A 25,462-nucleotide genomic window follows, 5' to 3' on the forward strand; every position below is an offset into this window, starting at 1 on the left:
GCAGGGGTCTTCAACGTTTTCCAGGCCAAGGACCCCCAAACTGATGGCGAGATGGAACGGGGACCCCCTAATTATATATATTGTATAAAATTGTGTTATATCAAACTGGTCCTATAGTGCCATGTGTGCATTGATGACTGAAAGACATCTTCTGCCTCCATTTATCTTTTTAGTACAGTGTGTTGAATTCATGTTAATGTGTATTTAAAGACATTTCAATTGGTGGAAAAAAATGCAGGGGGGGGGGGGTGGAAATATAAAAAAAAGTCTAATCAACCAAAACTTTCGCGACCCCCATGCAGTACCTCCGCGGACCCCCTAGGGGTCGCGGACCCCCTGTTGAAGACCCCTGCCTTAGGGAGTTGGGTTGGGAACCAGAAGGTCGCTGGTTCAAGTCCCTGTATGGACCAAAGTACGGGGTGTGGATCGGTAGAGTTGCCACTTCACCTCCTGGGCACTGCCAGGTGCTCTTGAGCAAGGCACCGAACCCCCCAACTGCTTAAGGCGCTGTTCCAGCTGGCAGCCCCCCCACTCTGACATCTCTCCATTTCTGCATGAATCGGCCCTGAGCATGTGTGTGTATTTCAGGCCTGTGAGTAGTGATTACTACCAAAACAGAGTGTAAATAGTAATTTCCCCACTGGGGATCAATAAACAGTAAACATTATTAAAAATGATCTCCTCTCTAACTGGGGCGTTCTGGGGCTGATGGTGGGGTTGCTGTGGATGAAGTCCACACGGAGATGCACTGGTAAGAGACCATGTATGATTTAAATAGCACATGTTACTGTATTGTGTCAACAGATAAGTTCATTTAATAAAGTTTGTTGCGTTTCCTTTTGCATGGTGTAAATGTTCCACCAGAACCAGTTCCTTCCTGGGGGCCAGCATCGGTGGGTCCAGGGCTCAGCGTCGCTGAAGACGATTAGAAACGGTGCTATGCTAACAACAAAAAGAGTTTTTACTCCCATCTCAGAACGAGTGGAGTAGACACAGCCTTGTGGACACAGGTCTAGGATGCAGAACTACCTTCCCCCTACACATTCCTAATTGTAAAGCTCAGCTCCTTATATTCTTTTCAAAAGGTGGAAGAAGCATTCGGATCCTTTACTTAAGTATAGACAAGTAGAAATACTGTTATTTAAAACTTGTACTGGAGAAGAACAAGCATATTATCAGTAAAATGTAAGTATCAATAATAAAAGTACACCCTTGAGTGTTATATTAGGTACCATTTTACTTGTGTGTGATCTACATAAGATCTACATAAGAGTGACATGAAACTGTAATGACACATGAACCGTAACCAGCACTTGTCATGACAAAACTGAAAAAAACAAAAAAGCTGCGTGTTTACCTGGCAGCGCTGAGTGTGTCAGCGGGGGAGGGGGAGCGCTGGTCAGAGCCGGAGTGCTCTCACCCTCGAACGGCCAGTCAGTGGGAGTCTGACGACCCACCACGGAAATGGCCCCGGGGCCCCCAGGCGAGCCCAGCGTGATGTCCGGCAGCTCGTTCCAGGGCTCCACCAACAGTTTAGTGTGGACCAGGTTCCCGTCGGGCAGCTGGGCCTCGTGGGACAATGGTGTCGGGGTGGTTTCCGTCTCCATGGGGAGTTCAAGCTGGGAAGTAGAGGAGCTCCGATCAGACACTCTTATAAGATTTAACACAGTTTGATTTGGTTTCCAGGGCTGCCAAAATGAACCCTATAATAACGAGTTTGTGCAAATTCCTTTTTAAAGCCACGAATTCTTGGTTTGGGATCTTTTTCCTAAACTTAACTATTGGTTTTGATGCCTTTTCATTGCCGCATGACGCTCACTTTTTCTGGCTAAACTCCACTACCACGGACCCTATACAATACAGTATTATCGCGATTTAAACATATTGCAATATTCTGCTATATATTGTAATTTATAACCTTTTTTCACACATCTAATTTTCCCCAGTTTCAAAAGACGTCCCCAAAAGGAATCTTAATCAACATTCTGTTTCATCTTAAAAGAAACATTTCTCTGTTTGTTCATCTCACTTCAATTTCATCGCTGCAGAATGGGACAAACTGACCATCACATATATAATATATAATATATAATAAAAGATCCATACTTGGCGCCGGTGTATCGATCCAGTATTGCCACTTAAAATATTGAAATACTATGCTGTATTGATTTTTTCTCCCACCCCTAGTTTTATGGCACACATAACATCACTTTACTTAGTTTAAAGTACTTCTATTTTAGATATATAACACATCGCTATTCTAAATTCATTCAAAATAATTCAGCAGACGCAGGGATACGTAGACCAGAAAGATGAAAATGTGACAACACCTGAAGATAGTACTCATTCTATATAGCATTATTCCAAACGAGTTAAAGCAGCATTACTTGGATGTTTTCCTCGACTGGGAACTCTTTGGAGCGGGGGTCTTCTGGATCCTTTGGGGGGGTTTCCATCGGTAGAAAGACAGAGTTTGGGAGAAAAGCCACCGTGTCATCCTGCTCACAAAGCCGACTCAGTATTTTGCTTTCCAGAGCTGGACCAAAATGAACAACATAATTAGCAATAATGTTTTAAAGGCAATGACAGAGGAAAGATTTATAATGGTAAGCAGGATTAATAATACATCAAAGTAGTAAGTTATCCCCCCTTGGCTAATGTTAACTAGTTACCCTATTACTAGTTTGTCATTCTACGGTTTGTTGTCATAAACATGCTTTGAGTTTTTGGTACTACATCTCCCATCATAATTTCCATCCAGAGAGCCAGCACTTAGCGTTACTGTAGCACTGCTGCGTGCTGGTTTGAGTTTCTTTACCTTTTGACTAAAGTCACGCTGCATTATACAATAAGTAGATCGGACCAGCCAATCTGGTTGCTCAACTGCACATTTAGAAGGTGCTTGAGTCAGTCGGGGGGGGGGCGGAAAAAACCCGTTAGATTAATTAACTGTACTGTCCCGCAGCACCTGTCCTGGTAGGCTATTTGCAGTATATTAAACGTTTTTGACCTAATTATTTTGCACTGAGGACTGACTGTAAATGAAACACTCACAATTAAATAAATATTCATCAAACCACTCAAACAAGGCTTTCTAGTTCTTTCTTCAATCTGTCCCCAGTGGGTCGGACTAATCCAAAAGAGAGAAAACAAGGGGGGTGTTCTGAAGACTGACTGTTACCTCTGAAACAAGGGTGCTCTTTTAACACCCCCATTAGCAATAAGTGCTTTCCACCCATAGACCATAACGTCTTTGCTTCCACCTGATGAAATAACACGGCAAAAAATCGACCAATCAGAATTTTGCTCGAGCCAGAACGTATCAACCAATAAATCGACTAGTCCACTGGGAGATTACAGCCCTAATTGACTTTTAGGATTAAGTGAGTTCATGTTATTAGAATATTAGGCTTTGGTTTCCCTAGCAACTACTGTACTTCCAGGCGCTTGTTCTGAGGCTTAATTTTAAGTAGAAAAAGCCCGGTAAAACTGTAAATCACAACGGAATCAAAAAAAAGTCTGTCATATCTGAGATTCGATGAAATAAGCATGTGACCCGTTTCAACTCCACCCCTCAACTCAACCCTATGCAGAATGGATAAGAACTGGATACAAAAGGAAGAATTGGAATCAGAATTGTTAAAATCTAACAATGCCCAACCCTAGTCAACAGTGTGGTTGTGGTTTGTCTGAGGCGTGAGTGCTTACTGGCGAGGGTCCTGAAGTCCTCTATGAGGAAGAAGTGCTCTTCATCAGGGTCAGAAGCAATAACATCCATCTGGGCCCTGAACTCTTCGTAGAGAGGGTCCGTCTTGTTCGTGACTCCTATCACAAACATCTCGACCCCCTCAGCGTGGGCCTCCGTCGACGTTTCTTCAAACTGCATGACGTCGCGGGCGTCGGCCAGGCCGTCCGTTAACACCACCGCTACCTTCCTCACGCCAGGCCGCGAGGCCAGGAACAGCTGGTTGGCGCGGTGGATGGCGCTGCCCGTGAAGGTGCCCTCGCCGAGGTACGGCATCTTCCTGACGGCGGCCTTGACGTCGTCCCGGCTGAGCTGCTGCTGCAAGCTGACCACCACCATGTCCACGTGGCTGTAGAGCACCACGCCGATCCGCCCGGCGTCTCGGCTCACAGGCAGCTGCTCGATGACGCCGGTCACAAAGTCCTTCATCAGCTCAAAGTTCTCTGGACCCACGCTCTCGGAACTGTCAATCACAAACACCAGCTCCAGAGGGCTCGATCGGCACTTGAGACCACAGCCTGGGCAACAGATGTTGGAGATAAATTATATACATTAATATAGGAATACAAAAACAGGAATCACTGCAAAACAAAGCTATGTGACACTGAAAGTACTCTCTCTGGCCAAATATGCTGCAATAGGCATTAGCCTGGAATAAACATTACATAACTTACATTACAAATGTCGCTTAACCTAAAATAAAATACTCCAGGTGTCAAATGCGTTCCACTCTGATTTTTTATTGTGGGGATAGCTCTAGCCAGGTTAGCCATTGTTAGCAATACCAGTTGGAAACCCATACACTGTTGTATTTTACATACAAACAGGACCACAGACAGAAGTGGGACAGCACTGTGTGTAGGACTGATGCTAATAACTGTATATTGCAACTGTTTATGCATAGGACAGCCATGTTAGATTGTGAACTCATTGTACTGTAATATTGTCCAAGTTCCGTGTTCAGAAATCTGGGGTCCGGGGGCGTTTTTACCTTTGACCTCGGAAAATCCAACCCCTGAGTACAAATGCTGGGACTGCATTATATCATAAGATGTTTTTAATAATTTGTTGACTTAATTTACATTTATTTGACACTTGATCACTGTTGCAAAACTTGATAAAATGTGTAATTTACCACAGATTTCCCTTATAATCCTGATGACCTCTTCTCTCTGTGTGCAGAAACAGAAGACAAAGAAGAAAAAAGGGTCTTAAATGTCAATGTTAAGATAGAAAGCTCAGCGTCATACGTGTCAGTCACTTTACTCACCGTCAGTCCGGGTTCTCCTTTTTCTCCAGCCCTCCCCTGAAACGTTAAACTCTGATTAGGAATTGGAATTGGAATGATAACAGCGTGTGGGCCAATCTGCATAAGACCGGCACACAGCGAGCTTATGTAAGAGACATGTTCTCACCCCCATTGAGACAAAAAGCGATGCTTGGTTGGAACGTAAGCTCAACTGGCATACGGCACAAGAACAGACAGTCAGGTTTAGGAAAAGATGGTGGATGGGGTTAGAAAATATAACACGCGGGACAAGAACAGGACAAGAACCCCTGTCTCCGGGTTAAAGGTCTTGTGTTGTTTGACCCATCCACCCCCCCAAACCTGCGTCCTTATGCAGATTTCAGGTGTTTAACACCTCTACTGTTATTGTTCTTCATGTTACGTCCGTTTACAGCGCCGCGGACGAGATGATGCTCTGCCCGATGCGTCCCATACAGACGATGAAGGGACATCTTTGCGTCAGTTTCCAACTCTGAGAAACAGGACCAAGCATCAGTATTTCACGAGTTAGGAGTGAGAACGGGTTGTAAGGGACGCTCTGATTTCACAGGTAATTAATGTTTGTTTCCATCCAAAACCCTCATGGTTGTCATGTGAATATTAGGAGTTATTTCATTGAGATAAATTCTCCCGCTGGGTGCCATTACTGAACCGTTTTAAAAGTAGAAAGCACAATGAGATGGTCATGTCAAATGTCAAACAATGGAAAAACATGTAGAAAACTAAATGAAAATATGACATTTATGTTTTATATGCTTATCCATTAAGGGAGGTTGAAATCTCCATATTGGTTGAAACTTGAAAATTGTTTTCATTTCCGTCTCTTCAGTAACAAAAAACGCTTGAAATGCTACATGTTCGTCAAAAGCTGTTTGCCGAGTCTGTTTCAGTTAGTCGCTGTTATTTGTTTCTATCGATACAGCAACATTTCTACACACACTTATTTGTGAATTTTTGTTTGAAATTTTGTAAAAAAATACCTATAAAAACAGGTGGATGGGTACATACATATTTATAAAGCTTCCTGCAATAAAAAAAAAGCATACTTATTGACAGTTGTAGTTTAAGAGATTAAACAATAAAAACAATTGAAATGGAGAAATACGCACCACTTTTGCGTAAAAAAAAAGAAGAAGAAAAAAAAGTCCCAAAACTAATTATTGCTGAAAAACAAATCATTAACAGAGAGCTGTCATTGCAGACCTTTTGTAGAACTGCTTAGGAGATTACTATATAATGTTATTCCAAGAATGGGCATGTTATATTACCATTGGTCCAGTTGATCCCGGTTCTCCATAGTCTCCCTTGTCTCCTTTCCTTCCCCGGTCTCCAGCAATGCCTCTGTCACCCTGTGTATGTGTACGTGTGTGTGTGTGTGTGTGTGTGTGTATGTTTGTTTGTGTGTGTGTGTGTGTGTGTGTAAAAGCAGTCATTAGTAGAGCAAATTTGGAGCATTGCTTATCAGAGGCACTATGTCCCAGGCCATGCAGCCACTGGCACAAGCAGTAGCTGTATTGTTCTTACCTTCTCCCCTGGAAGGCCATCCCCCATTGGCCCCCGAGGGCCCATTGGCCCCCTAAACCCAGGCTCTCCCTAAGAATAAAGATGGATGACTTTGTTAGTGTGTCAAGAGTATCATTAGCAAACCGACATATGTGGAAGTCCTTCCCATTGAATGAAGCACCACACATTGATTGGTTTGATGTAACAGCTCAGCTCCACCAGAGCTGTACCTAACCCACCTTTGGTCAACAATATGATATAGTTGGAATTCATGTTGAGTGCCTAAATTACAGGTATCCACCGCACTGAATAGCATCATAGCCTCATACCGGTACCACGAAAATGTGTCCGCTGCCCTCTGATGCTCCGACACAGATGGTAGAGGCAACAGGACCATCACTGCCACATGTCACGCTAGTTAACATTACACTTGACAGCAGGTAATGTTAGCCTACTAGCTAATAGTGGTTAAAATGCTGACAGCTACACGGTGTAAAGTGTGACTGTATTTTACTGGAGAGGATTCCAACACCAGCACGTACAACAGTCTGCTGCTATCGCTGTTGGAAAAACAACACAGATGGTAACCTAAGTGGTGCATTCAAAGTCATTGTAAAATACCTTTTCCCATCTGGTGGGTGTTTTTGTCGTTTAAAAGCAATTTACTGTTGAAATAAGTTATTGTTATTACCTTTTTAATAAATCATTTAATATAAACTATATGGCCTTAGCAGTAAACAAGCCAACAGTCGTTATGTGGTCTTCCTTTTTTGTTGTTGAAAGTATCGGTACAGGCACCCTTCAGACACTGGCACTGTTTAAAAAGTATCATTTTAGCACCGGTATCAAAAAAACAAAAACAATACCAAACTGTAGTTTGAATACATGTGATCCCATTGTTTTGAATGACTCTATACCAGCCTTTGCTAAGTGTTTTTATGGCCTACCTTTGGTCCTTGGATGCCCTCTCCTGGATGCCCCATCATGCCCGGTGGGCCAGGCTGCCCTGTAGAGCCCTGGGAATACCACACATCACAGCAACTCAAGTTATACGGCTAAAATCGTGATGACATGCAGAGGAAAGGGTTTCTAGGAACAATAGAAGATATTTAATCCTTTCAGACTGCATGTACACACACTGACCTTTGGTCCATAAAGCCCAACTCCAGGAGGGCCCGATGGCCCCGGCACGCCCGGCGAGCCTCTGTCACCCTGGCAAAAAGAGAAACGCAATCAAAATACGTCCCATTACTTATTGATCACAGCACCTTACACACATTTTAGTTTGTTCCATTTCCGCTATTGTCTCTTTCCAGCGAAAACAAACACAGTTCACCAGTATCTGTTTCAATCGGTCCATGTGGCCTGCTATGAAATTTACAACCATGTCCACATTTATGAGGAGGTCATATTTTTTAAGCTCCACTTGTGTGGAAGCAGATAGTCAGATGGTAAAATGTCTTCTCTGAATCAGCTTCAGGCTTGTACAGCAGTAAGCTATGGCTAAATTAAGAAATCCTTCTTCAATGACACTACAGTTCCCATGAGCCTTAGTGAATGTCCCTCTGAGGACACTTCTAGAGAGTAGAGCCCGACTGATAAAGGATTTCTAAGGCTGATTCCATACAAATATTTGGTTATTTAAAAATCCAATATCCATCCGACCATCCATCTTTAATTTCCATTCTCAATTTCCCGATTCCTTCCATGATTGTGTTAACACAGAAACTGTTGGGCTCTACATTAATGCTGCCATCAGTCTGGGACTGGCCCGCACCGGGCCCTCGTTAAACACCTCACGCCTCACCTTAGCTCCCGGGAGTCCTTTCCCTTCAGGACCCATCTCTCCTTGCACTCCTGGTAAGCCAGGCAGCCCCTAATGATCAAGGAAAAGATGTTCATCCACAAACCTAAGTCTTTCTCCCGCATTGAATATGAGGATCATTCAACTGTGCTCGTCGTTTCTGCTGGCTGTTTCCTCTCACCTGTGGTCCTGGGAAGCCATCTCCCTTCATTCCTGGCGGCCCCACAGGTCCTATGTTTCCTTTGTAACCCTGAAGGAAGAGCAGAAGAACAGTCAAAATACTGGGGGACAAACGGTATACTGACCTGCAGGTGGGTAAATTGCACACCTACTGTAATGTGATTTAACTGACCTCAAACATTCCCACCCTACCTTATTAAAGTATCGGGTAAAGCAATGAGGCATGATAGATAGATGCTACCTTCGGGCCAATGATTCCTACTCCAGGTTCCCCAACAGGTCCAGCTGGTCCTGTAGGCCCAGGATCCCCCTGTTTTTGTGAACAAACAAAAAGTGAACAAACACTATTATGGCTCATAACATAAGCAATACAATCTATGTATGTATATATACATACATTATATACCCCCTAAAATTGTATTTTGTATTATGTACAGTGCTTATATTAGACCAGGAAAATGGGCCAGTACCCTAATTCAGCAGCTGTAGGACATGATCATTGCATGTGTCTGTCTATGTATATCATTTATATCGTAGACATGAATCTGAATAGTTGACTATTCGTGATTCAATCAAAGTAGCCTAATTCGACCAATCTCACAGACTGAATATGTGGTTATTAAACAAAGGAGCATTCAATTTGGCTTATATTGGGGGGCTGGATGTCAAATATTGCATAGAATTGCTTGTTTGGTTTCCAATAAATCATGATATAGCCTTTATTAGCCTTTATCTACTAGTTTCTTTACACATTGTGATTCTACACACGCGCACGCACACGCACACGCACACACACACACACACTGTATGATCTTCTTAAAATAGAATAATCTATTCAACAAATATATACGTGCGGAGGAACATTAAAATGCTGTATAAATGTTATTGCATCTGTAATAGTCTAAGGATAAAGGATATGATACATAAAAAACGAAATAACTTCCCTATAAATCTCTCTATACACACACACACACACACACACACACACACACACACACACACACACACACACACACACACACACACACACACACACACACACACACACACACACACACACACACACACACACACACACACACACACACACACACACACACACACACACACACACACACACACACACACACACACACACACACACACACACACACACACACACACACACACACACACGGTGCATAATGATTACTTTTACTTTTGTTATTTTAATCTTGTCTTGTTGCACTTTTACTTTGTAACATCCTGCATGCAGTACCCAGTAGAAATGGACCAACTTAAGGAAGTTGGTTCACTGCTGGCTACAAGTTAGCATCAAACACAACAAAGGCTGTCAGTGGAATGGAGTTAAGGGCTAACGTTAGCATCAAACAACTGTAGATAGCTACGTTTCTGAAATGATTTTCATTTTCTGTTATTGTTTGGAATGAGAAAAGTTTATCATTTCATGGATTTCACTAATTTCACTATGACACGTTATGACGTAAGCCGTTTAAATCTGAGCATGCACGACCCACATCTGCACTCGGCTCACATCTGCACTGGGCTCACATCTGCACTCGGCACACATCTGCACTCGGGACACATCTGCACTCGGGACACATCTGCACTCGGCACACATCTGCACTCGGCAGACATCTGCACTAGGCAAACATCTGCACTCGGCAAACATCTGCACTCGGCACACATCTGCACTCGGCACACATCTGCACTCGGCACACATCTGCACTAGGCAAACATCTGCACTTGTCTCACATCTGCACTCGTCTCACATCTGCACTCGTCTCACATCTGCACTCGACTTATATCGGGCAGAGACAGAATGTACGGTTCATTAAAAAAGGGAATCAGGGAAAGAATTTTCCAGGTACTGGTCTTCCTCTCCCTCGTGCAGGAATCTTCCCTACTTTCTTTACTGTGTTGTTCCTTTTCCAACACAAAATCAGCCCTAGTATGACCTCTTTAACTGTGTGTACTACCGTAACATTGAATCTGTTTGTGTCTGGGTTACTGTAATCTTTGCTGTCAAAGTATAACTAACTTACTGTTACATATAAAGAATACTGTAAAAACAGATGGTCATGAGATTGAAAGAACCTCAACACCAAAGTGTGTTTCCTAGATGGAAATCAGCTGTGATCCACTGTATTTGCATAACTTCACTCAGCTGTTTCTCTCATTTACAGAAACAATGGAATAAAATGCTGTGGAGGTTTTTGTGTTTCAATTTACAATATGAACAGCTGTTAATTTGGCCTTTCCGCCCTTCTTGTCTACATGTTCATGCATCTGCTGAATTATTTTTCCTCAAAGTGATCAATGCTACCTCAACAATTGGCCATTATATACTTTTGAAAATAGAAGTATTTAAGTAAAGCGCTGTAACGTGAACAGTCTATAGTTCCATAGAAAGATAAAATCCCAGCAGCAGGTTCTGGTTGTATGCAGCCTCTACAGAGCTCCGGGACGCTGGCTACCAGCGTCAGTTGTCTAGCCGCCAACAGGTGACTGTGAACCGGCTACAGGCACCGCCAGGTGGCGGTGCTTTCTGGGGCCGTAGTAGTGGTGTTTAGACAGAAAAAGTGAGCGCCATGCTGCGATAACAGTTAAGTTTAGGCACCAAAACCAACAGTTTAGTTTAGGAAAAAGATCACAAATTGCACTATGGTAATAGGTGAACATGAAATTGAAAAGTAACAGTACTGTAAGCAGGAAGAAAAGCTTTAGTTGCTATGCTGCAACAGTTTGGAACAGAGATGACACAGGACACCTCGCCCCAGTCATCAGTTTGTGGTTGAGGCTACATATTCTGTTTGAAATTATGTTGAAATGTAGATGATTGTGAGCACAATGCATGTTGAACTGTGCAACAATATGAATGTCACCCATCACACACATCATGAGTGTGTGTGTGTGTGTGTGTTTGTGTGTGTGTGTGTGCCATCACCTTTGATCCTGGTAAGCCACGCCCGGCCAGTCCAGGTAGGCCCATCATCCCTGGACTCCCAGGCTCTCCCTGTAAACAGAGGGCTTATTGTTACATGACATCACGTTGTCAACAGGTAAATTCATGTCTCTAGACCAAAAAAAAATATTTAAATTAAAATCAAATCAAAATATAGTAAACCGGCTTTGATAAGGAGGCTTCAGGAAAAAACACAACACTGCATTTGTGATGTCATCTACTGATGTCTGCTCAGTGTCATGCTTTGGATTTCTTAGCAGTTACTGGGCCCTGACCCACTCCAAACACTCTCCAACTGCATGGATCCTGTGTGTTTGTGTGTGTGTATGTGTATGTGTCCTACGTGGGTGTGTAAATCCCCCCAGGGGATTAATAAAGTAGTTGTCCTTATTCTGACAGTGCTTAGGCGTAACCTGTATTTCACATACCTTAGCTCCAGCGGGTCCAACGGGGCCTGGGGACCCTGAAAGTCCCCTCGCTCCACGGTCACCTCTGTCCCCCTGTGGAAAAACACATGCACATGATGTCTTGCATCTCAGCAGGTCTGGTGCTGTAATAGGAAGGGATATGTTGAATTCAAAAGGAATACAAGATACATACAACAATCCAGTAAGTCAACAGTGCATCTACCTGCCTAAGTATCAATATTGATATGTAAATATGTACTGTAACTGCTTACACAATTCCCACCTAACTACTTGCATACGTGCCAGTTTTTACAACTTGCTCTTCAACAAACCCACATGCACGGACTATTCATACAAAGCAACTTTGTTCATGTTAAATAAACAGCAATCAGGATATCCTTGTAGATTCTGGAAATATAATACCTGGGCAGTAGGTGGATCATGGCTGAGTATGCATTACCTTTTCACCAGGGAAACCTTTGCCTGGCGCTCCCTCTAGGCCTCGCAGACCTGGCAACCCCATCTCACCCTAGGTTAAACAGAAGACCGCGCCACATCAGAGCATCAAACCGACATGTGCAAATAGCAAAACATGCGCTGCTTGGTGACGCGTGTGCGTGTAGGAGGGGGGAGCAACATCCGGCAGGGACCTCGAGCAGGACCTTCAGCGTGGGTGTACCAGGAGTTACCTTAAGAGACAACTTGATTTTGTGTCTTTATTTCCTTGATATGTCAACCATGCTGAAGCGAGGTGCTGAGGTGGGACATAATGCAGAGCGGGGTCATTTTGTGTTCACAACTACTTATGTGTTGTTTTTCTACTTCCTGTTTTGTCTCTTCACTTATTTCTAACTATAGTAAAGTTAAAGTCTGGGTCCTGATTGGTTCAAAGAGCCGGCTATACATTTATCAGAGGTAGGAACACCCAGGGTCACCACAGATTAAAAATACCATCCTCGCAGCAAAGTTACCTAAGGAATAGGTCAGTATAAGTACATTTACTCAAGTTTATATCTATGACTACCCATTTCAAAATATAGAGAGTAGGCTACCTAACTGTTAGGTAACTGGGTATGTACCATATCTGAGAGACAGGACCATATAACTTACAAAACTTACAAAATGTGAAGCTTTGGCCTGCAGTCCCTGACTCACCTTAGGCCCAACAGCTCCATCCTCCCCAGGAATGCCAGGTATCCCAGCAGTCCCGTCGGGCCCGGGCTCCCCCTGGAAAAACCACACATTAACTCCAAACTCCTCGGCCCCACTGTGCTTTTTCACTGAACATGCTTTCTTTAAAGGGGAGTTTGGTTGGCCTACCTTTGGTCCTGGTTCACCAACACCCCTCTCTCCCTGAGGTCCAGGCTCTCCAGGGAAACCGTGGTCACCCTGATAAACCATATAAATCACTGACTAATCACATGAGATGGACGAATTCAGAAGAATTTATCACGTTTTTGTAATCCTTCTGGTCCTCCATGTGTGTGTGTGTGTGTGTGTGTGTGTGTGTGTGTGTGTGTGGGGGGGTCATTCCGGCTTGTCATCGTTAAAACCAACCTATCCCGATAAATAGCGCCATCCGGGTAGACTGAATCCTCCCAGATTCCTGCAGCTGAGTGTGGCTGTACATTTACATTCCAATAAAGGCTATTGATAACATGCCTCTGTGCTTTCTGTATTTTAATGTGAAAATGTTCCATGTTTGTTAAAAAAAAAAAAAGCCCATCCAGGGATGGCATTGGAAATTAGCAATCGCCATAAGAGCTGTGATGCCGTACATTGAGAATGTGTTACACAATGGGTTGTCAAAGCATCTGTTCCTATTCAAATACATACGAAATGAAAAAAAACTGCTACTAACCTTTGGTCCAACTATACCCAGGCCAGGAGGTCCTCTGGGTCCAGAAGGCCCAGCTGGCCCCTGGTCCCCCTGTAGACAAAAGGAATTCAAAATATAGCTACACAAATGAAAGGATAATGAGGGGGAGCAGATTCCTAACAGGTTTATTGGCCTTGCCTTATCTCCTTGGATGCCTGCCCCTGGAAAGCCCACCATGCCTGGCAACCCTGGGGCTCCGGGGTTCCCCTGAGGGTCAGACAGGATACAGGTTAGACAGGTTATCTGTCACAGCATCACAGGGTCTCTACCATACGCGTGTCTGCGATCCCAAACGTGTTTAACCCTACCTTATCACCTTTGTATCCAAATCCTGGAGGTCCACGGCTGCCTTTGAGACCCTCATATCCCCGGTCGCCCTGTTAATAGTAATAACATTAAAGCTGCAGGCAGCGATGAACGGGCCCTCGCCCCTCCCAGCATGTTGGGGGACAGCTGTGCCGAGTTTCCTCTAATTCAGACTAACGGGTGCCCCTTACTGTTTTGACTACCACGTCCAAGAAGTCAGTCCTCCATAACATTTGCATTTTTTCCGAGGCAACACGCAAATTTTTTTGCAGCTCGGATTAACGCTCTAGGAGAAGTAAGAAAAATAAATTCACTCCAACAATGTCAAGGATGCTCATCCCCAAACTCCACCATCAAAATAAGGCCAACATACACAACTTCCTGTTTCAACAGCCACCTACAGGAAGTTTGACCTCTATAACTTGCGCATTGTTTTAGCTATTAAAATTCTTTCAATAACTTTTTGTCATGAGGGTGCACAGATACTACCTGTGGATCATGGCGTATGTTAGGGGGCGCTTTGGAGCCCCGTGGCAACGGCCGAGCCCATTCATTACAGAACTTTGCAATTATCACCAGGTCTGACAAACAGTGTGTGCACATTTTTGTGAGATTTAATGCATTCTAACCCCGTCAAAAATGCAACAAAGGATCGGAAAAATAAAAATCCTTGCAAAAATAATAGGTTCCTTCACACTTTCAGTGCAAGGCCTAACACCTACTCCATCAATTTATAAATAACTTTAAAATTAGAGGGTTCGTAAGAGGGATTTTGTAAGACTTTGTCATTGTTTTTGGAATTGTGTATCCCCGTGCATTGCCAACAATCTTAAATAAAGGATGGATAAATTGAGACATGCTAGTTGTAGTGAGCAAGCTTGTCCTGGAACTGACCTTGGGCCCTGGAAGACCCTCACCGGAAAACCCCGGCGATCCTTGCATCCCTGGTGGCCCTGCTGGACCCTAAACTCAGCAACACAAGAAAGAGAAATATCAAATGTTGCATTAACAGACATGACATTATATAAGTAATTGTAAACTGGAAGCACTATAATATTCACGCAAAACAAGAATACAAAGTTGCAGAAAAAAAAGCTGCCGGGGGTCAAATTAACAGCCCTTCTGACTAGCAGTCCATCTGACCTCTGACCCCCAAATCTGTGATCAAAATAGGAGATAGAGAAAAGCCAGTCTCTGCACTTTAGATAAAAAGTAGAACATACAGGTAGGCCATCAGGGTACATACATTAAAATACAAAGACACAGCAAAAAACTCAAAAACAAGTCAATAGTAAGATATGTTTATAGACAAATGTGATTTTCCATTTCACAGCGCTAAAGGACTGTGCCCACTTATTTGGAAAGATGTCAGAGCGTCTCTTGCAGAAAGACAGACGGAATTTGTGGCTGAGATGACAATAAATCAAAGCATAGCGCTGGAGAAGGGGCAAAAATGAGATAAATACCCGATGCCCTACTGCGGATTAGGGCTGGGTACCGACGCTGTTATCCCACACCAAAAGGCATGGGTCATATCTTCTACACCCTCACCACCACACCGATTTGGCACCGACCAAATTGTCTCTAAAGCAGGGGGTCCTTAAGCCAAGGACCCCTTAACTGAAAGCAGGGACCCCCTACTATTGCATAAAATGAAGTTGCATTTTAAACTGGGCCTACAGTAACGTGTGGGGCAGCCTAAAGCCTTCACACATTTCTTTTTAGTGCATACAATTCTAAGCTATTAAAATAGTTGGCATGGTTTTATAAATTCTCTTTTAATGTTAAATATACATGTGGCACAGGGTTGTTCAGGATTAACTGTATCTGTGGATGGATACTTTAGTGACTACCTTATCTATAGGTCAGTACGACTATCATCAGTTTGGGCTGATTTATATGTGCTGATACTAAGTTGGATTCATGTTAAGACATTTTAGTTTTTGAAAAAAACTTTCAAAAGATTAACAAAAATTTGAAGGCCCCCCCCGCAGTGACTCTGAGGACCCCCTAGGGCCAATTGTAACCTTTCCTCACTGCAGACAAACCCTAGATGTTAAATGGGGTTTTGTCCAATGGGAAAGGGGCTTTAGTTCAGTCAACTCACTGGTGTCCCTGGTTCACCCATACCCATTGGTCCAGGAGGACCTGGTCTTCCTTGGTTCCCCTTGTCACCCTGAAAAATCAAGTTTACAGATTAGAGATAAACTAAAGTATACAAGACACACATTTGCTTTCTTGCAGATAGGCAAGAAAATTGTAATCAAATGCTAAACCAAATATAAACGTACTTTGGGACCAGGAAACCCAATGCCATTATCTCCTGGAGGTCCAGATGCTCCCCTCAGTCCTCGGTCCCCCTTTTATGGGAGGGAAAAAGACACTTACAAACATACATATACACACACACATATATATATACATATACACACATATATATATATATATATATATATATATATATATATATATATATATATATATATATATATACATATATCCACATACATACATACACACACATAAATAAATACACATACATACACACACACATATACACACACACACACACACACATATATATATGCACATACACACACATACATACGTGGCTGTCAGTGTTCTTACTTTAGATCCGGGTGTCCCCTCTGGACCCTGGTCTCCAGTTGCTCCTCTGGCTCCCTGAGACAGGAATAAAACAGAAAAGGGCAAATAAATACATATGATTCTATAAATAACATAAAAGGAATTCAATATGAAAGAAAAAAATAAACTCTTCCATTTTCATAGCTGGTATGTTTTGGGTTTGAGATACACACCGTGACATTTGGCGTATTTGAAAATCTTTGCCTTTATCGGAGAGTTAAAACAAAAGGTAAGGTAAGAGCTGTGGTCTTTTTCTTTTCAGTTCCCTCTTGTCACTGCCAGCTCTCTGGGAAGTGTGTGTCTCACTGATACACATATCCCTCACTGGCTTCCCACTGGCTACAACAGTAGTGGGGGGAGTATCTTCAACAGCACCCCCGTGTGCACTTAGTCATATTATTAAGATTAAATGGTTGGGGTTGGGCTAAGGATAACAGTTACATATACTGTAGATTATTAACTATGGGAAGTTAAATGTGATGTAGAGAACCCGAGATATTGTCTTTTTTATGATTTTCTTCCTTTTGAAAAACCTTGCGCCTTACCCACAATGCAGCTTGACCAACATCAATTCGGTCGTAAGTTTAGGTTGTGGTACGGCTACATTAGCCGCTTTCAGCATACCGCAGCCAGGTGCAGACATTCAGGTGCGCTATGCTAGTAGTCTGCAGCAGAAAGGAGCAGGGCTACAGAGGTTTTAATTTTTATTTTTTAATCGGTTTATTGATCCCCTATGGGGAAATTACAAAATACACTCTGTGTCCACACTTTGTTAGTTTACACACAGTCCTGAACTACACACACACACACACACACATGCTCAGGATCTATACATGCACTAATGGAGAGATGTCAGAGTGAGTGGGCTGTCAGCTGAACCAGCACCCTGAGCGGGTGGGGGGGTACGGTGTCTTGCTCAACAGCACCTGAACAGCACTTGAACCAGTGACCCTCTGGTTCCCAACACAACTCCCTACGGACTGAGCTACTGCCCCCCCCCCCAAAGACTGAGCTACTACTACTGGGGAATCTCAATCCTTTCTCCCCACCCCCAAATGTTTAAACTTGTAGTCTTCAGACCCAACTGACTTCAGGCACTGACTCAAGTGACATCAGTTAAGGCAATTTATCAGAAGGCAAAAGGCTTTATATAACTTCTTTAACATATGCAGTAGTACTTTCCCCTTTCAGGTATGGGATCCTGTTGATATTACTTTCATTCAGATCTCCTTAGAGACAGTTAAAACTAGGGCTGAGCATCTATAATTATGCACAAGTGATTGTGTATGTATATAGTATATATTTTTTATTAGATAGTGTAGACCACATGTTTCAAACACAAGGCCCGGGGACCAAATCCAGCCCCCTTCCAAATTTTGATCCAGCCCGCATATCAATTTAGGTTTACAGCAAATTTTGGCCCAACAACTTGTCCAAAAAAGTCAGTAAATTGTTTTTCACACTGTAATTATGTGACACTCAAAGCAGATTGTGGCGGCTTTGCCGACTTTGAGCCTCAGAAACTCCCCCCCAAGCAGAGACTTTCCACATTCAGGCTGTGAAGCAGGTTGTTGTGAGCTGGCTGCTTTGAAATAGTAATCTTTGTTTTTCATGATTTGCTATATTCTACGAAGGGTTTTATGTCGACCAAACTGTATGGGAGAAAACTATATGAGACATGCAATAATGCAAAGATATTTGACTTTTTCTGTTAAATAGAAGCATGCCAATAACTGTGATTCTCCTTTCCAGTGTGGCCCTCAGTTAAGTTGTGTTTGACAGCCCTGGTGTACACTACCGGTCAATCGTTCGGGGTCACTTACAAAATCATCCAATGTTCCGAAAGCTCATTCTAATCTAATACTAACTAATATGATATCATTTTAAAAAACTAGCTGAGAAAACATTGGAAGACCCTTTTGCTATTATGTAAGCACATAATGTAATCTGAAAACTGCTTCCCCTGGTTAAAACAACAGTGGAACTGATCTCCGCTGGTAGTCTGTCTATAATGTAGTGCAATAGAAGTTTCTAAGTGACCCCAAACTTTTGAGCGGTTGTGTAGATAGACAGGAAAGGGGGGAGAGAGAGGGGATGACACGTAGCAAAGGGTCACAGGTCGGATTCAAACCCGGGCCACTGCCAAGGACTGGCTGCACACTCTACTGGCTGAGCTAGAGGTCGCCGCATGAGCAATCATTTTGACATGTGAAACATTGGGACGTGAGTGTGTGTCCGTGGTTGGGGTGTGTGACTGCCCTCTGCTGGAAGCTGAGAGGAGCAACCGGAGTGGGAAGGCCTGCTCCACACGGAAGCTCTCTGACACACCTTCTATCCTCAAAGGTAACAAATCCACACAAGTCTGTCAGACTAATTTGTTCATGTTTGAAACCATACACTGGGAGAATTTTGTGAAGTCATATATCCGATCATGTCTGCGTTAAATATGTGTCAAAGTTTCAGAATTTTTTATATTTCAAAACAAACAGCCTTTGAATGCAGTACCGTGCTACGCATTCAAATAGCCACAACAGCAGGCATAATGTTGACGGGGATAGACTTCCTGACTGAAGCAGCAATTACACGTCAGCAAGTTAATTAGGATGTTACATATTATATATTTTAATTCATACCATTTAAACTACTGTTTGTGTTTTTGAGACTCCTTACATTTGCTCCAATCAAAGAACATAGTTTTTCACCATTGAAACCGTTGAGTCACAATCTTTCCTTTTTCCCTTTTTACTCTTCAGCTCTGGGAGTACTCAGCGTTTAGAGCGCAAGTTAGGAAAGCGATCGATTTACAGTCGTATTTATTTGCTTTTGAGTTTTATTTTTGAGTTTTTATTCACTTTAATTGAACATTTTTTGTATTTATCTGTTCAAGTGAGAATGGGTTTTAGCTGGCATGTAGTCTCACTTTGCCAGACCTTCCACATGCTGCGGAGCAGAGGAGGGTCTGGCTAGTCCACACAGCATTCTGGGATGGGAGGAAAACCGTGCTCTGGTTTATTGGCATTTTTTTAAACCAATCACTATCGTCATGGGCGGGGCTAAGCTCTGCTCGGAGCCTCTGCAAAATAGTTGTGCGAGAGAAAACTCAGATTGGACAGATAGTCTAGCTAGCTGTCTGGATTTACCCTGCAGAGATCTGAGGACCAGGTAACCATAGTCCTCAGATTGGACAGATAGTCTAGCTAGCTGTCTGGATTTACCCTGCAGAGACCATAGTCCTCCAGATATAGACTAGCGGGCATATAGTGATTGGTTAATGCTCAAAACCTTTTTAATGATTCTACCACCTGAGTGAGCTGTCACCGCGTTTTATACATCTGTACGGAGAGTCTCTTCTAGGCACATTAAATGACTTGGTGAGGTTTTGAAAAAGATCAGGTTTTGGGTTTACAACGTAGAGAACACCAGTTACACACTGGTGGGGAAGTACAGGCTCCAGACAGTAAGCCACTGGACTCTTCAAACTAATCCCGTCCTGTATTGAGGGGCTTCTGTAATGTAGCTCCAGGCAAAAGCATGCTTTTAAAAATGGAACTGAAAATAGAAAATAGTCAATGGAAAACATGCATGCAAAAACCAACAGTTTCTTTAAATTGAGGTCATTTCATAATTTGAAGCTGTGAACTTAAATAAGACATAAATTACACTGAGTCCGGGGGTCTCATACTGAAACTGTGATGGTGTATACTTTGGTATTCCAGGTTTGTGCATACACCGTTTGGCAGTGAGGGTAGGTACATTTCATGGGAATATGGAGATAGACGGATCAAAGGACGTGAAACCAAATGGCACGCTGACGATGGCCGCTGTTGTTCTACCAATGCTAGAGGGGGCAACAAGCATTTACGAAGAGGGCGAATTGATAACATGTGCTCTAATCCAAATGCTCTGGGACAACGTTTGCTCAAAGACTAAAACCAAACATTTTGAGCTTGGATTCCCCGCTTGGGAAAGGCTACATTAGAAGGGGGATAAGACCTAATCCACAGTTCACATTCCACAAGTGCAGAGCAGGAGATGGACTCGGAGTGTGTGGCTTTCCCCGGATGTGGGGGGACACAGGAATCTTTCAATTTGACCACACACCCGATCAGGTATGAGGACTCAAAGGCATAGAGTCTCCTCAGTGTTTAAATGAAAACATGCCTCTGTTCGATGGGTTTACTGCATGATGGTAATATCCAACAGAAACATGAACACCTGCTGAAACAATAAGTGACCCTGAGATTCTAGTCTACTACTTTGAATGAAAGTGAGTGACACACATTGTTGGCCATTTCTTAAAAGGATAGATGACATTTTGGCCAATGGCTTTTTCAGATCTACACTACCGGTCAAAAGTTTGGGGTCACTCACAATTTTCCATTGGACTCCATTATAGACAGAATCCCAGCTGAGACCAGTTGCCTTGTTTTTGTTAACCAGGCAGTTTCCAGATTACATTATGTGCTTAAATAATTGCAAAAGGGTTGGTTAATGTTTTCTTAGTTAGTTTTTTAAAATAATATCAGATTAGTAAACAAAATGTGCCTTTGGAACATTGGAGGAATTGTTGCTGACAATGGGAAATGTAGATATTGCATTAAAGATCAGCCACCCACCTAGATCAGCTGGTATCCTGTCTATAATGGAGTGAAATGGAAATTTGTAAGTGACCCCAAACTTATGACCGGTAGTGTACGTATACAAACCTCATGTCTGTGTGAAGTCCAGAGCTGGAACCAGCCTAGCATACTGTAATTAACGGAAGCAGGGGGATACAGCTAGCCTGGCTCTGTCCAAAGTTAAAAAACTAACTAAACACGGTTAATAAAAAGTAACACTAAAAAAGAACATGGTGGTTAGAGTGTGAAACAACCGCTCTCTTTCCATTCTTCCCTTCAATGCCCTCCATGTGAATGTTAGCTCAGCCAGGCTGCTGAGGTGTCATAACTCTACTAGGATTTACATGTTGTGTATTAAAAGTATTTGGAATTTATGATTTCAATCTATCTCATATACTCCGTGACTGTGGATCCATATTTGTGAAGTACTGTATGTTAATGTGATTGGTTTGTTCACACTGATCACAAAGCATCAGCTGAGATTGCAATGAGAGGGAAGTCATCTGAGCTGAGACACGATCCAACCCTTTGTGAAACCATTATCTGAGGCTTGTGTACGATTTACAGCATAAAGAGTATTGGTTAATGGGATCAAAATTTAAAAAAAACTTCACCTGCTCTCCTCTGGGGCCTCTGAGGCCAGGAGCTCCATCAGCACCCTAAGGAACAACATCAGCGCAGCATCACTACATTTACAAGTAGTTCTTAGAAATAGAAAAACATGTTGATTAAATTAATTTAACAAAATAACACCTACCTGTTCTCCCTTTTTACCGGAGACACCACATTCACCTTGTTCTCCCTAGAAAATACAACCAGATAAGATATAAGAGACTATTGATACCACAATGGGGACATGAACTTGTCCCAGCAGCTCAATGTAGAGCATCACACAACAACAACACACATCAAATATACATAGGACAAAAAATCCCCCAAAAAATAAAAATAGGAATTAGAAACAGTAAGAAGAGAGTAATAACAGGAATATGTACAGTTCCAGGGGAGTGGAGCTCAGAGCTAACCTCTTTCTAATCTGGACAGCCGAGTCTGACACTGCCCATTAAGTCTGTCCGCTTCGTAGTATCAAACTGTGTGTGTGTAGGATCACACAGCCCTCTAACATTAAACAGTTAGGACATTTTTTGTTTATCTTGATTCGGCAGTGTTGAAGCATCATATATAGAAATTGTTTAAAAAAAACATATTTTATCAAAAATAGTGAGAAGACATACCTTTTCCCCTTGGCTGCCAGGCCGACCCTAGAGAGAGGGACATTTTAACTCAACTATGAACGCAGTCCAGTATATCAGTTGGCTGTGCACCAACCATCATGCTTCTGATCTCATTGTGTACTTTAAATATTTTGTGAAAGCACAAATAGTCAACACTATATCATTGTGGTATTGATATCAAGGTATTTGGTCAAAAATATTGTGATATTTGATTTTTCTCCATATTGCACAGCCCAAACCAACAGATGAGTGAAAGCGTCAACAAGCTCTTATATGAGGCAGGTGACCAGTACACAGGACCCATCGGCGTTGGCCTCGCCTCTGGACTGCAGTATTTAACTGTAGGGGTGTTGAAATGAATCGTTGCATCAGTCCAGTGCGGTGCGGACGTGGACCATTCTGCATCGATGCGGTGACAGACCATAATCGATCATTGCCTACCAACGTTACTTGTTGATTTTTGTTTTGTTTGCCTGTTGTCTGTTGTCTGCTGTGTTCAGACTCTGCTACACTCAGGAAGTGGGTTTTTAAGAGCAAGAGGCGAGTTCTAGTACTGTGTGTCTGACTGCTTGAATTTGTTGATGAAAACCATGTGTAGCAATATATAATAAATATGAGAAAGAGGCGCATCATGATGCATGGGGATATCGAATGGTATCCAATCACTGACAGGATAATCATAATCAAATTGATATGAAACAGTGAAGATTTACACTCCTATGTAACAGTACAGTGTTTTAACGGGGCCGTTTGGAGCTCTCCGCTGGCTTAGATAATAGCATGGACATAACAGAGAATATCAACAGAATACCATGCACCCATTTACAGCTTGACCCAGGCAAGAGAAGGTAGGGAAAAACATTGAATGATTACCTCAAGGCCCTCCATTCCTGGACGTCCATTAATGCCTGGTTCCCCCTACAGTGACCGAGCCCAGACAAAACAGCACATCAAACGACACTTCATGGATTCTTTCTGTAACCAGCGCTGGATTATGGAGACAATAGGAGACTTACACGAGATCCCTTTGGACCTGGAGCTCCATCAGAGCCCGGCTCGCCTGGTTTCCCCTACATCAAAGAAAAGCGAGAGATTATGGCCAATGAGAATATTTTGGCCCCGTTCAGTTTGGACCCTGTGTGTTTTTAGCCCAAGGTGAGATGGGGCATTCTCGGTGTGACCTGTCTGTAACCCCTGTCCAACACAAACGTCCACCTCAGTGCAGCAGGTTCTCAGATCTTCTCACCCCGTGTGTTTGCCCATGTTTAATCTTCCGTCTTTAACCTTTGCTTCTTTCCGAGGGCCTCTCCACCAGTGAAAACAGCCCTTAAAGTGGGCCCCTGCGCCACCTGCTACACTTGCGATGTGGGAAACATTTCCTGCTCTTTCCCATTTTTCCCCCAGCAGTGCTTTGAATGCAGGCCAGATGCACCTGCTGGCGGAATAACAAGCCACTGCGTGAGGCTTACTGGGCTCTGTGTGGCGGAGGAAGTGAGCTCGGCAGCTAGCCGCACGGCCCAGTGATGGTGAGACGGGCCAGTTGCTCTGTCCACCTGTCTACCACTTCCTCGTTGGTGGACCTCAAGTTGGGATTGTTTTAAAAACTGCAATGATATTCTGTAGATTGTACATTACATCCCCCAAGCTAAAAGCTAATAGGTGGACCAAAAGTTTCCACGTTTTTTTTTTTTTTTTCCAGGAATTACATTTCCTCGCTCATGCAGAGAAATGATTAGATTTGCATAAATTTAGGTCATTGTCCACATGTACATGACACTTGTTTTCGCCAACTCTGACCTAGCCTTTATGACCGGCATTACAATTTCCCAATTACACAAAACAACCTCACTCATAATCTCTCCATAGAACTTTATGATCTTATTCGTGATGCCAGCCTGATTTTAATAACCATGTCTTCTGTCTAGCACCCCCTACCAGCGTATGTCTCTGTCTGTCTGTCTCTGTCTGTCTCTCTATGTCTGTCATTTCAGGTATTAGTTTGGTATGAAATGCATTGATTGGTGAATGTTGGAACACAGATTGTGTCATACAGTAGATTTTAGTACATAAAGATGAATAAGCATACTCTAACGCACTCACCGGGCTTCCAGGGTGACCCCTCTCCCCCCTCTCACAAAGACAGCTCTTTGGCTGGGGACACTGTAATAAAGGGGGAAAAGACAAATACGTTAAAAAAACTATCAACAGTGTGCTTTAGATATGAAGCAGACGGTAAAATAGGAAGAAGAAAAAATGAAAGGGAAAAAAGGCTGGCTTCTGTTTTGTGTTGACATAATTATTTGGTTTGGTTTTGGTCTTTTTTTGTACCTTGAATGTGTTTCATGCATACAGTATCACAATTCAACACTGTTTTAAATGATAATAATATTAATAATAATAATACAAATAATGTGAGTAAATAATGATAAAATATTAGCTCAAAAACATATTTGTCAACATCATGCCTAGTTAAATCTAAGGATGCCTCCTTAGATCTAGCGTCTTTTTGAACCCTCTTTTTTTTAAGTGACTTGCAACAAATTTAGCAACTTCAGAGTATCAGGGGAAAAGCCAGATATTTATTATATTGGAAGTGATTTCCATGCATGCTGTTCAGAGTAATCAGTCCACGGGTCCAACAGCACAGGGTCTCTCTCCCTCTCCTCTCTGCAGGCGCCGGGTTAGGACTGCAGACGCTGGGTTCAGACTGCAGACGCTGGGTTCAGACTGCAGACGCCGGGTTCAGACTGCAGACGCCGGGTTCAGACTGCAGACGCCGGGTTCAGACTGCAGGCGCCGGGTTCAGAATGCAGGCGCCGGGTTAGGACTGCAGACGCTGGGTTCAGACTGCAGACGCCGGGTTTAGACTGCAGGCGCCGGGTTCA

The 25,462-nt window shown here is 43.0% G+C and overlaps 1 protein-coding gene across 1 annotated transcript in view; it reads right to left on the reverse strand.

Moving 5' to 3' along the window:
• col28a1a (collagen, type XXVIII, alpha 1a) overlaps positions 1–25,462 on the reverse strand; it is a 32,469-nt gene that overhangs the window by 1,092 nt on the left and 5,915 nt on the right. Inside the window, exons 5-34 of the mRNA XM_034891891.1 lie at positions 24,678–24,737; positions 23,594–23,647; positions 23,451–23,495; positions 22,578–22,604; positions 22,100–22,144; positions 21,957–22,001; positions 16,706–16,759; positions 16,369–16,437; positions 16,185–16,253; positions 14,972–15,040; positions 14,080–14,148; positions 13,910–13,978; positions 13,754–13,822; positions 13,213–13,281; positions 13,048–13,119; positions 12,353–12,421; positions 11,914–11,985; positions 11,468–11,536; positions 8,762–8,830; positions 8,522–8,590; positions 8,344–8,412; positions 7,680–7,748; positions 7,484–7,552; positions 6,558–6,626; positions 6,302–6,382; positions 5,016–5,051; positions 4,881–4,917; positions 3,709–4,263; positions 2,388–2,536; positions 1,358–1,619 (exon numbers count right to left, since the gene is read on the reverse strand). Coding sequence (XP_034747782.1) covers positions 1,358–1,619; positions 2,388–2,536; positions 3,709–4,263; positions 4,881–4,917; positions 5,016–5,051; positions 6,302–6,382; positions 6,558–6,626; positions 7,484–7,552; positions 7,680–7,748; positions 8,344–8,412; positions 8,522–8,590; positions 8,762–8,830; positions 11,468–11,536; positions 11,914–11,985; positions 12,353–12,421; positions 13,048–13,119; positions 13,213–13,281; positions 13,754–13,822; positions 13,910–13,978; positions 14,080–14,148; positions 14,972–15,040; positions 16,185–16,253; positions 16,369–16,437; positions 16,706–16,759; positions 21,957–22,001; positions 22,100–22,144; positions 22,578–22,604; positions 23,451–23,495; positions 23,594–23,647; positions 24,678–24,737 — 2,629 coding nt within the window. The remainder of the gene's footprint in view (positions 1–1,357; positions 1,620–2,387; positions 2,537–3,708; positions 4,264–4,880; positions 4,918–5,015; positions 5,052–6,301; positions 6,383–6,557; positions 6,627–7,483; positions 7,553–7,679; positions 7,749–8,343; positions 8,413–8,521; positions 8,591–8,761; positions 8,831–11,467; positions 11,537–11,913; positions 11,986–12,352; positions 12,422–13,047; positions 13,120–13,212; positions 13,282–13,753; positions 13,823–13,909; positions 13,979–14,079; positions 14,149–14,971; positions 15,041–16,184; positions 16,254–16,368; positions 16,438–16,705; positions 16,760–21,956; positions 22,002–22,099; positions 22,145–22,577; positions 22,605–23,450; positions 23,496–23,593; positions 23,648–24,677; positions 24,738–25,462) is intronic.

The sequence above is a fragment of the Etheostoma cragini genome, chromosome 14 (genome assembly GCF_013103735.1).
Source record: "Etheostoma cragini isolate CJK2018 chromosome 14, CSU_Ecrag_1.0, whole genome shotgun sequence".
Lineage (NCBI taxonomy): Eukaryota > Metazoa > Chordata > Actinopteri > Perciformes > Percidae > Etheostoma > Etheostoma cragini.